This window comes from Molossus molossus, unplaced genomic scaffold, assembly GCF_014108415.1.
Source record: "Molossus molossus isolate mMolMol1 unplaced genomic scaffold, mMolMol1.p scaffold_m16_p_7, whole genome shotgun sequence".
In the NCBI taxonomy this organism is placed as follows: Eukaryota; Metazoa; Chordata; class Mammalia; order Chiroptera; family Molossidae; genus Molossus; species Molossus molossus.
This window is the reverse complement of record NW_023425401.1, coordinates 386318-398790: the sequence shown is the minus strand read 5'-3', so window position 1 is coordinate 398790 and position 12473 is coordinate 386318. Positions and strand designations below refer to the sequence as shown.

The following is a 12473-nucleotide window of genomic DNA, read 5'->3' as shown; positions in this document are numbered from 1 at the left end:
GACCCCAACAAGGGCACTCGGTTTTAGCTTTTATGAGATGCAGCACGAGGCCAACACGCCCGTCTGAGACCACCTGTGGCCTCAGGCATGACTGCCTGCAGCGAGGGCCTGGGTGACAGTCGCCCTGCGGCAGGGGTGGCAGGGCGGCCAGGCGGGTACCTGTGCGGCATCCCCATGATCACGTAGTCCACGCCGTTCTCACTCGACTTGTCGATGATGGTCTTGAGGGCCGGGATCAGCACCTCGCAGCCTTCCAGACCAAAGCGCTTCTCAGACGACCACTTGCGCTGCAAGAACTCCTCGAACCTGATGGGGAGCCAAGCCGCCCTGAAGAGCAGTCGCAGGGCCATCCTGGCTCCTGACAGGCTGGCCACGCCCCCCATACCCGGCTAGGAGCGCAGCCCACCTGGTGGACCTCACGAGCCTGGCCAGCAAGGTGCGCTTCTCCTCGTTAGTGAACTGCATGACCCCAGGCGTCTCGAACTTCTGCCGGATCCACTGGCACTGCTCCAGGTCGTTGATGAACATGAACTCCACCCCGATGTGCTGGCAGTAGGCCATCTGTCCACAGACAGGCATGTCAGCGCGGGCATAGCTCATACCCAGCAGCCCCTTGACACCAGAGCTGCGGCGCTGTGCCCAGGTCCGCGGTGCGTGCGCGTGGGCATGTCGAGGGTGCCCTGCAGGCTCAGTGCCCACGTCCACAGAGGGGAGAAGAAAACCAGGGGGGTGAATGAGCAGACCACTGTCTGCACAGGGCACCGCCAGGCAGCTGAGGCTCAGGTGTGCGCACTGGGACCTCAACGTCTGAGAGAAACTCCCACTGGGACTGGAACCCACAGACTGTTTTCTACTTTCTGTGGTTGGTTACAAAAATAAAAACCATAGATTTTTTACCTACAAAATAGCAAAAAACAAAACAAAACAACTCTTTCCCTTATGTTTAAAAAATACACAGGCCCAAGAAAAACCCAACCAGGGAGGAGGCCTCTGCCAGCACGGGCTTTCCCTGGAGAGCGGGGCGCCCTCACCTCCAGCCGCCGGATGATCTCCCGCAGAGGGAGCGCCGACTCCTGCCCGCCGATGAACGTGGTGGTCGGCAGGTGGAAGACCTTGTCCAGGTCGGACTCGTCCAGGCCATAGAACCCTGCGGGGCGAGGAGAGACGGGCAGAGCCACACGGGGACCACAGTTTATGGAAAGGGGAACAGACTCCCCAGGGGAGAGAAAAGAGAAGAGAAAAAAAACATAAAAACCTCTAATATATATTAATATAAATGATATTTTATAGCTAGAAAACACAAACTTAGCAACAAACAGAAGCTGAGAATATTACTGGGTGTCACAGGTAAATAAGAATGAAATTCATATATGCATATATTAGTCCAGTACACCAATTATTCATAACTTAGAGAAAAAGTGTGTTTCAAAGTCCCAAAGACAACAATCAATTTGTTTTGAAAAGGCACTGGGGAAGTCAATCAGAAAGCAAATGAAAGAGTTCAGGAGGGACTTCAAGCAGAAAGCGAGGAACTGTACAGAAGAGGTCACCTGTCTGGGCTGTGGTAACACTCGTGTTGGTGAGTGACAGGGAGCTGGGAGACTGAGAAGGGAGGGACAGTCGCCAAGAAGTGGATTGGTCTGCGGAGCGCAGCGGGCAGCACAGCGAGGCCACACAGCCGTCCCCTCCCTGGGAGTGCGGCGCCCGCATCCTGGACCCACCCTCCGGTCCAGTTCTCACTCCTGCCGAGGGCTCACTAGCTGGGCGGGGTGAGGGAGGGCAGAGACTTGGAGAACTGTTGGGGGCACTGCAGAGCGGGCTCCCACCCACCTGACAGAGGCGTTTCCTGGCCTGGGTGCCCGGGGTCACCAGTAAACACAGCTGTGTATCTGAGCCCCCCGGAGACTAGTAAAAATGCAGTTTTCCAGGCTCCGGTCCCAGAACGGGCTTACGCTGCGTGGTTGGGCATCCCCGGCGCTCCCCTTTAAGCTACAGCCTTATCTATCTAATGCTAAGCAAAGTCTACGTTTCTCAAACCCCAGGGGAGGGCTTCATTCCTGCCGTGGTGTGGGAAGGTGGCTCGGGGGCTCGGCACTGTTCCCACTGTCGCCCTGTCAGAGTGAGGGCAGCCACGGGGACCTGGGTCTGCACAGCTCTGGCCACTCACGGCCCAGCTCTCGGGGCCCACGGAGGAACACGGGGTCACCGGGGCACTGCTCCTCACTGAGGGCGCCCGCAGGGCTCAGCAGGCCTCAGGGCAGCAGTGCCGTGCACTGTGGGCAGCTGGCACCATGGCCTTCCAGCACAAGGGGCAGCGGCCTGGCTGTGCCCGCGGTCTGCACTTCTACCCTGAGCCGGTCCTTCTGAGCCTCACACCGCGGGCCCCACTCCTGAGTCCTTGGGTCTTGTGAGTAATCAAATCCTTAGGGTTGTATTCCGGGAAGTGGGGAATACTCTCTCCTTCCTATTGCCCACTAAGTGTTACCAACCCCCCAGACATCATCCGTCAGATGACTCTGAAAGGTGGGGAGGGAGGCCAACCAGCTGGTGGTCCTGGTTTCCTCCTGGGCTCCCACGTCCTTGACCTGGAGCCACCCTGGAGCCATGAGCCTGCAGCCTGGGCAACAAACAAGCTTCACTACCGCTGCTCTCACGACAGGACCAGGAGAGGGCAGCCCCACCGTGGACCAGAGCACCCCGCAGCCCCACGCCCCTCTCCCCACAGGGCACTCCAACCTGTGGCCTCCGCGGCTCCAGAGAAGACCCAGTTTTCACCCCTCGGGAAGGTGCTGTGCCTCCCACTCCCCCCCCCAGCAGAGTGTGCGCAGAGGAGACGGCTGTGGCGGAGACAGTGAGACTCACGTCTCCTGACACCAAATGCTCTGGTTTTAAAGAACAATCACTCAAACGAGAACCAGGACGACCTCAGATTGGAAAGACCATCACCAGATACCAAAGGGACACAGATGTTGGAATTACCTGACTAGATTCTCATGAGTCCATCGCCACATGGCTTCAGGAGCAATTAGAATGTGACAGAGACAAACAGAAAAGATTGAGACGCAGAAAAACAACAGAAAGTCTGCAAAAAACTGAAGATACAAAGGACCAAATGGGAAATTCTGAACCGGCGAAATATAATAATCCAAATTAAAATTCAGTGAATAGGCCCTGGCTAGGTGGCTCAGATGGCTGGAGCAATGTCCCATGTACCAAAAGGTTGTGGGTTCAATCCCCATTGGGGTGTGAATGGGAGGCAACTGATCGATGTTTCTCTCAGAAAAGAAATAAAAAAAACAGAACAGCCCTGGCCGGTTTGGTTCAGCGGTTAGAGCATCGGCCTGCGGTCCTGAGAGACCTGGGTTCAGTTCCCGCTAAGGGCATGTGCCTTGGTTGCGGTTTGTCCCCGGCCCTGGTCGGTTGTGCAGGTGGCAGCCACTCGATGTGTTCCTTTCACATCGATGTTTCTCTCTCTCTTTCTCTCTGTTCCTCTCTCTCCCTCCCACTCTACCTGAACAAAAAAAAATGGAAAAATGTCCTCGGGTGAGGATAAAAAAAAACAAAAAAAAACAAAAAAAACAGAACAGCTCTGGCTGGCTCGGCTCAGCGGTTAAAATGTTGGACCTCGGACCAGAGTTGCAGGTTTGGTTCTGGTCAAGGGCACGTGTCTCAGTCAAGGTTCGGTCCATGCCCTGATCGAGGTTGTGCAGGACCAGTGTGTCTCTCTCACATGATGTTTCTCTCTCTCTCCCTCCCACTCCATCTGAAGAAACATGAAAAAATATCCTCGGGCGAGGATTAAAAACAACAACAATAAAAAACCAACAAAACAAAACGTACCGTTGGGTGAGGATTTAAAAGCCCCAGTGGACGGCTCCGTGGCAGAGCCAGAGACGGGGACCAGCTACCTTGCAGACAGAATGGAAGAAATCAACCAGTCTAAAGAGGAGAGAGAACAGCGACCAGGGAGAGTGAAGAAAGCGGTGGGGCGTGTCACCCCATCACAGAATGCGTCACGCTCGGCACGTCCTGTGGACAGGCCACGGAAGTCAGAGCAGGAAGAGGGCAGCTGTGAGACGTGGCCGAGCATCCCCAAGCACGCAGAAGGCTCACACCCACAAACTCAAGGAATCCAAAGGAACCCAAAATATGTCAATTAAGCCTCTGAAAATGAAAAAGTCTCAGAAGCAGCCACAGTAAAATGACACCCAGGGGGAAAACAACTCAAACAGCAAGATTTCTCAGCAGAAGCCCAGAGCCAGGAGAAAGGGGTGCCTCACTCCTCAGAGCTGAAAGAACGGTCTCCCCAGAAACCTACACCCAGTGATAGTATCTTCTGGGAGAACTGAGCCATGCTCGGATGAAGGGAGTAAGAGAATCTGTGACCCTAAATGGGTGGCTACAGCATGTGCTCTCAGCAGAAGGAACGCTGGTCAAGGAGGAGGAAAGAACACCAGGAAGTAAAACACGTCCCTGCTCCTCTCAGTTCTTCTGAATCATGTCTGACGGTCGGAGCAGCTTTCCCAACACTGGCCACTGTGGTTCTAAACACCAAGTAGGGAACAGGGCCACTGCATGTTCAATGGAGAGGGTGGAGAGAAGTTAAAGGTGCCTTCCGGACTGGCAGAATGACGACACCAGCAGATGGTGCAGATGTGTGCACACAATGTCACACCCACACAACCACTACAAAAGGCTAAAGGGACAGAGATATGCCCGAAAATACGATGTATAAATAAAAACGCAACTCAAAAATATAGGCTTAAAAATCCACAAGAAGTCAGGAAAAAGAAAGCAGAGAAATGAGAAAAAGGACGGACAAAAAATAAAGAATAAAGTGGTAGACTTAAGCCCTAACATATCAACAATTACATTACATACAAATCATCTAAATATACCAATTATAAGACTGGCAGAGTGGACAGGAACCAACCCCATGCTCATCCACAAGAACTTCACCCAAACCCAATGACAACACAGGCAGACTGAAAGGGAAGAGATGGAGGAAGGCACGTAAACAGAATCAAACAGAAGCAGAAGTGGCTGTTATTTACAGATAAAGCAGACATCAGAGCAAAGAAAATGATCAGACCCAGAAAGGCACATCATACAATGAGAAAAGGGACAGCCCACTTAGGAGACACACAATCCTAAACGCCCACACACCCAACGACAGAGCCGCAACACCCGTGAGCCCAGAACTGGTAAGACTCAAAGGAGAAGCAGACATGCCCACAGCTGCAGGTGAGATTCAGCACCATCCTCTCAATGACTGGCTGAAAAACTAGACAGAAAATTGGCAAGAACATAGGACTCTTCACCCAACAACAGAATGCACATTACACTGAAGTGTCCATGGAAATTATGCTGAGACAGAAAATACACTGGGCCACTAAAAAAAATTCAAAACTCAACCAATTGAGCAGAACTGAGATTGTACAGAGCACTCTCTCCAACCACAATAGAGTCAAGCTAGAAACCAAGAACACAAAGGTAAAGAAAGATCTCCCAGTTCTTGGAAACCAAACAATACCCTCTAAATAGTCCCTGGGTCAAAGAGGAAGTCTGAAGGGATATAAAAAAAATAAGTGGAAGTGAATGAAAATGAAAGTACAACATATCCCAGTATGTGGGCGGTAGAAGCAGTTCTGAGGGGGCCATTTATAGTAAATGCAGACAGTGGAGAAGTGTCTAGTCAGTCATCTAAGGTGCTATCACAAGCTCCTAGAAAAAGGAGAGGAAAAACAATAATAAAGATGAGAGCAGAAATCAAAACAACTGAAAATGGAAGAGGAGAGAAAAACCAGTGAAATAAGAAGCTGGGTCTCTGAACCAGCACTGAAGAACCTCAGCAAACACAGACACTGACCAGTATGAAGGGAACAACCATCGCAGACCTGCAGACACCAAGAAGCACTCAGGGGCTACTATGGGAACGTACACACTTGCTTGGCAACTTGGACGGGCCATTCCAACAGCAACACAAACTGCCCCGACTCACCCAGCATGAAGCAGGTCATCTGAACAGCTTTAGGAATACTGAAAAAACGAAACTCAAAAAGCTTCTGAAAAAGATCTCCAAATCCTGATGGTTTTGCTGCAGAATTCTACCAAATGTTTAAAGAAGAATTAATACCAATTCTACATAATGTCTTCCAGAAAATAAAGTAGGAGGAAAATTTCTTTTTATGAAGCTAGAATTACTGTGATATCAAGAGTACACAAAAACAGTCAAGAAAGAAAACTATAGACCAACTCCCCTAAGAATACAGATGCAAAAACATATACAGAAGCAGTGATATATAAAAAGAATTATATATCAGGACCATGTGAGGTTTATTCCAGGGATACCAGTTTGGTTCAATATTTGAAAATCAACTGGGCTGGTGTGGCTCAGTGGATTGGGCTTCATCCCACAGGCTGAGAGGTCCCCGGTTCAATTCCCGGTCAGGCACATGCCTGGGTTGTGGGCTCGATCCCCAGTGGGGACATGCAGGAGGCAGCCAATGGATGTTCTCTCTCGCATCGATGTTTCTAACTCCCTTCCTCTCTCTCTAAAAAATCAATAAAAACATATTTTAAAAATATTTGAAAGTCTATCAACCACACAGTTAAGTTAAACAAGAAAGATCACATTGTCCAGCTGGTGTGGCTCAGTGGTTGACCGCCGACCCTGCACCAAGAGGTCGCCAGTTCGATTCCCAGTCAGGACACATGTTCAGGTTGTGGGCCTGATCCCCAGTGGAGGGCATGCAGGAGGCAGCCAATTGATGTTCTGTGTCATTGATGTTTATCTCTCTCTCTAAAATCAATAAAGAAAAATAAATAAAAGAAAAAAGAAAGATCACATTAATAGATGCAGAAAAAGCACCTGATGAAATTCACCACCTATTCATAATTTAAAACTACACAGAAACAGAAACAGAAACAGAAACAGAAAGGACCTTCCTCAACTTGACACACCTTACAGCTACAGCACACTGGATGGCGGAAGATTCAGGCCCCCACCCTGCTCAGGAACAAGGCATAGCGCTCACTCTCATCACTCGTATTCAACACGGGGCTGGAAGTTCCAGCCGGGCAAGCAGACAAGAAAAGCAAAGGCACAAGTTGGAGAGGAAAAGGTGACTGTTCCTGTTTTCAGATGACATGATCATTCAGACAGAAAACCCTAAGGAATTAAATAAAAGTCCTAGAAGCAGTGAGCCCAGCAAGACCATAAGACACAACATGAACACAGACATCAACTGTGTTTTCAGATCTTAGCGATAACCACATGGACACTAAAATTAGAAAGAAAAGAGTCCATACCCTGCCGGTGGGGCTCTGTGGACTGAGCATAGCCCCCGCACCAGGAGGTTGCTGGTTGATTCCCGGTCGGGCATATGCTGGGATTGTGGGCTCGATCCCCAGTAGGGAGGGCAGCCGATCAATGTTTCTCACTGATGTTTCTATCTCTTTCCCTCTCCTTTCCTCCATGAAATCAATAAAAACATATTAAACAACATTTTAAAGAGAAAAATATCCATATGAACTTAATGAAACATGTATGGACCTGGTATGTTGAATACTACAAAGAGCCCTGGTCGGTTTGGCTCAGCGGTTGGAACATTCGGTCTGCAGACCAGAGAGTCCCGGGTTCGGTTCCTGCTAGGGGCACATAGCAAAAAAAAAAAAGAAAAGAAAACTACAAAGAACTGATGAAAAGAACCTGAGATGTGAACAAATGCAGACACACTGTGGTCAGTCTGGAGGCAACATGTCAAGGTGTCAGTTCTTCCTAAACTGACCTCTAGGCTTAACACAGTCCCTGCTGAAGCTCAGCACGGTTCTCAGCAAACAAGTATGAGCCTGTTCTGAGTTTAGGTGGGAAGACAGGCTCTGAAGCCAAGGCGCCTCTGAGAAAGGAAGAGAGTGTGTGCACCAGTCATGCCGGGTGCTGCTAGTGGGACAGACGCACAGACCAGAGATCAGAACAGACCCCACCACGTAAGCCCTGCTGATTATTCACAAAAGTCCAGAAGCAATTCAATGCAGGAAAGCATTTTTTCAGCCAATGGTGCTGGAGCAATCTGACATCCATAGGCAAACCTCCTCCAAATAAACAAAACTCTTCACCTGACTTCACATCTTCTGCAGAAATTGACTCAAAGTGGATCACAGATTTAAACGTAAAATGCAAAACCCTTTTGACAAAGACACAGGAAGACACCCATAAAAGGAAAACTGATAAACCAGAGTCTTCAGAATCTAAAACTTCTCCTCTTCAAAAGACCCCATCAGTCAAAGGAGGAAACAGCCCAAGGTGCACCAACAAGTGAGTAGTTACAACCACTGTGGCCACCCAGGGCCAGGATGCTACCTGGCAATCAAAGGGACAAAGTGCCAGAAAATAGCCCAGGCAAAACTCAAGAAAATCAGGCTGATCAGAAAAGGCCAATTCCCAATGTTACATATGGTGACCCCATTGGTCTAACCTCCTGGAAATGACAAGGTCACAGAAACAGAGAGCAGACAGTGGTTGCCAGGGTCACACACAGGGGTGGGCGGGGGAGTGGTGTCACACGGCAGCAGGAAGGACTCTGTAGGGACAGGCAGGCAGTGGCAGCACCAGCTGGGACAAGGTGTGACCACTGGGGAACTGGCTGGGAGGCACATGCTCTGTTACTTCTAACAACTGCCTATGAATCTCAAGGTAATGGGTTTAACCAAAACTAGAGTCTCATCGATATTGTGAGTACGATGGAGGAAAAAGAGAACTGAGACACCTGGTAAGAAAGGAAAACGGGCCATGGATGAGCGACAGCAGGCAGAGGACCCCGCAGCCCATCTGGACTCCTCAGAGGCGCTCTGCCGAGCCCAGGGCCAGTTAGGGCTCCTCACTCCGTGGTGTTTTATCAATATACCGAACAAGAAACCTTGCCATAGGTGCCAGGAGGCAGAATCTGAGAGTGCAGAGTCCAGCTGAGGGCCCAGCGTGAAGGGGGATGGTGTGTACATGCAAAACGCAACATGGTCTCAGGTGCAGCGACAGCAGGGGCACGGAGCACGGCAGCGCAGCGAGGGTGCCGCGGCAGGCGGGGGCGCTCCCGGACACCGACAGGGCAGGTGGACAGACTGGTGGGAGAAGCAGTTCTGCCTGCTGGGCCACACCGAGTGATGGGCAAGCACACTGCCAGCACTGACAGCAGTGTGGACTTCTCCAAGGGCATGCTGGGAGAAGCCGCACGCTGTCCGAGGCAGCCCGGCTCCAGGGAGAAGGCTCGGTTTCCATACCTCCCACTGTTAGCACTCGAAGTCGTTCCTGGAAAACGGCAAGGTCTGAGAGCAGGGGAGTGTGGGGGAGTGCGGGAGGAAAAAGACAGGTGAGAGTTAGTTCAGAACCTCCCCCCACGCCACGGCAGTACGGGAAGCACAGACAGTCACAGACACAGACACTGGAGGAGGACAGGGTGGGTGACAAGGTCGGGGGCTCCTGTGGTCAACAGCTGGCCTGAGGTGAGGGGGGAAGACCACCAGGGTCAGTGTTTGAGACCTTGGGCCCCCTCCCACAGAAGTGGCCGACACGTGGCTCCTGGGAAGGAGTCCGCCCATTCTAGACACTTTGGGAAAAGTCAAGGAAAAGATGAAAGATTCTCATTCCTCAGCCCTGGAGCCTGAGGCAGGAGACTAAACCCGAACCCTCAAGATTCTGGCAGATTCTGCAGTGGAAGGCAGTGCCCCCTCCCCCTCCCCGGCAGGACTAGCCACCAAGAACTAGCCCACAGCCATGTGCTCAGCAGGCACCGTCTACCACACTGGCAGCTCTCCTGGCTGAAGTAAAATCACCAAATACTTCTTCCGACCTGGTCACCTGGGTGTGTGGGCTGATGGCTGAGTGGTCAGAGCGTGGTCACCCCACTGCAGCCAGTCCGGAGTGCACAGAGAAGCCAGCGCACTTTCCTGGGAGTGGATGCAAGGACTCCTCAGGCCCCCTGGGTGGGGACAGCAACACCCATCAAAACCCTGGAGCCAGTGGCTCTGAGACAGAACACACACGCTCTGCTGGGCAGATGCTCTGCCCAAGGTGGGAATGAAGACCCTGCTCTCCTTCAGTCCTCAGAATCAGGACACAGGACCATGCTGTGGGGCCACCTGCAAACACACCATCTGTTCAAGTCTAAAGGCAAGTGATCAGACGTTCACACTTGCTCACCTGTACAGCAAGCAGCTCCCCGCTTATCTGTGGGTTAGCTATCAGAGGTCAACTGTGCCCAGAAATATTAAATAGAAAAATTCAGAAATAAACAGTCTGTAAGTTCCCAGTCGCATGCTGTTTTCAGTAGTGTGATGGAGCCTGTGCGCCCTGCTCTGTCCTCCCTGGGATGTGACTCATTCCTCTGTTCAGCATGCATGCCTGCTGGTCACTCCGCAGCCACCTTCATTATCAGAGAGAAGAGGGACCACGTTCTCCTAACATCTACCACAGCACACTGTTATAATTATTTCACCGTCAGTCATTGTGGCTACTCTCTCACTGTGCCTAATTCATAAATTAGACTTGTCCCAGGTGGGTGTGCAGGAGAAAACAGTACACATACTGTTCACTCACTGGGGTTAGAACATATCTCTGCAGATGGGAGAAGACTGCTGTATTTTTTTTTTTTTTATTCTCAGCTGAGGACATTTTTCCATATTTTGTTCAGATAGAATGGGAGGGAGGGAGAGAGAGAGAGAATCATCGATGTGAAAGGGACACATCGAGTGGCTGCCACTTGCACGACCCAACCAGGGCCGGGGACAAACTGCAACCGAGGTACGTGCCCTTAGCGGGAACCGAACCAAACAGGCCAAGGCAACTGCTTTTTAGCTTTATTTTTTAGCTTTTAAAAATAAAATGCAAACAAAAGACACAAACCAAAGGAGAGCTAAGGAGAAATTCTAGCTGTCACCTGCGAGAGCACACAGGGTCCCCAGCACCTGAGCACCTGAGAGAAGTACTTCTTGCTGAGCACACAGGAGGCCCTGCTGGATATGGGGGCCAGGGCTGGACCACTGTGCCCCAGCTGAGCACACGGCAGGCATAGGCAGGACGGACACTGGGCCTGGGCGTCCAGGATGGAGGATAGCCCGAGCCCAGGCCCCCCCCGAGTCACTGAGGAGCCTGAACCCAGCTTGCCACTCACAACAGCCAGTAGTCACTAAGTCCACTGCTCGCCACTGCTCTCAAGTTATGCAAACTGATTAAAAACCAACTGCTTTTACCTCATTCTCCCAGCCCTCAAGGGACGGTCTTGGGGGTGAACTGATTCAGTTAAGCAGCTAAAATGTTACAATTCCGGTCGTCCGTCCGTGCACCCATCCATGTATGTGCCCCTTCCATCCATCCATCCATTCATGTAAGTGCCCCTAGTGGGAACTGAACTCGGGACTCTCTGGTCCGCAGGCCGATGCTCCAACCACTTAGCCAAACCGGCCAGGACAATTCTGGACTTTTAAATTGGGTTTCTAACTGTTTAACTCAAGTTCATTTCCCAAGACTGGCAGTGTGCAGACACTGCGGTGCCGTCCCTCCCATGAGAGAATGTTTCCGGCTGTGCTTGACCTGAGTCTCATGCAAAGTCAGCCTCGATCACCGTCACCTGGGCAGTCCAACTGTGGCGTTTATTCAGGGGCTACTGTAGATGGCATTTTTTTTCTTTTTATATTCTCACCTGAGGATATTTTTCCATTTTTATCTTTAGATAGAGTCGGCGGGGGTGGGTGGGGGGCATCGATGTGAGAGAGACACATCAATTGGTTGCCTCTTGAGACCCTGACCAAGGCCGGGGATCGAACCACAACCAAGGTATGTGCCCTTGACCAGAACTGAACCTGAGACTCTTTGGTTCATGGGCCAATGGTCTAACCACTGAGCAAAACTGGCCAGGGCTGAAGACAGCATTTTAAAGTTGGAATCTAATGAAATGTTGCACGTGAAAGAGGAGACAGAGGACAAGAGTTAAAGGGAACTTTCTCCAGGTCCCCAGACCAGTCAAGGCCAGCTCAGCTTGGCCAGAACCCAGAGGGTCAACGCCAGGACTGGCTCAGCTCCAGCAAAGAGGACACCGAGGGGCTCACCGCAGAGCGCCCACCCTCCCCTGGGAGGTGGGTGGAAGGAACAGCCTGGCACCTGGCACCTGGCCCCAAACACACATCCTGAGAAAGGGCACCTGTTCCTAGCAGTCACCTTCACCGTAACAGAACACAACCTACTCCTCATGGACTGTCCTAAACTAACTGAATTTAACTAGAATTGCAGCAAGCCCTCCATCTCGACGCCGCTGTGCTGCGTTCACAGTGAGTCCTGCACAGGCAGTGTCCTTGACGTCCCTCTGAGAGCATCCAGGACACTCGGCTGCCTAGCCTGTCAATGACCCACTTCTCCACCTGACTTCAGGGGCCGGGACAATTTCTGGGCCAGCATTTCCCAGCCTTCTCAAAACTGGTCAGAA

General features: G+C 51.3%; 1 protein-coding gene across 4 annotated transcripts in view; it reads right to left on the bottom strand.

Moving 5' to 3' along the window:
- The window catches only part of OGDH (oxoglutarate dehydrogenase), a 44049-nt gene that overhangs the window by 13094 nt on the left and 18482 nt on the right, over positions 1–12473 (bottom strand). For all 4 annotated transcript variants that reach the window (XM_036246184.1, XM_036246183.1, XM_036246182.1 and 1 more), the window contains exons 5-7: positions 1032–1147; positions 407–561; positions 160–306 (exon numbers count right to left, since the gene is read on the bottom strand). In XM_036246184.1, the coding sequence (XP_036102077.1) occupies positions 160–306; positions 407–561; positions 1032–1147 (418 nt within the window). The remainder of the gene's footprint in view (positions 1–159; positions 307–406; positions 562–1031; positions 1148–12473) is intronic.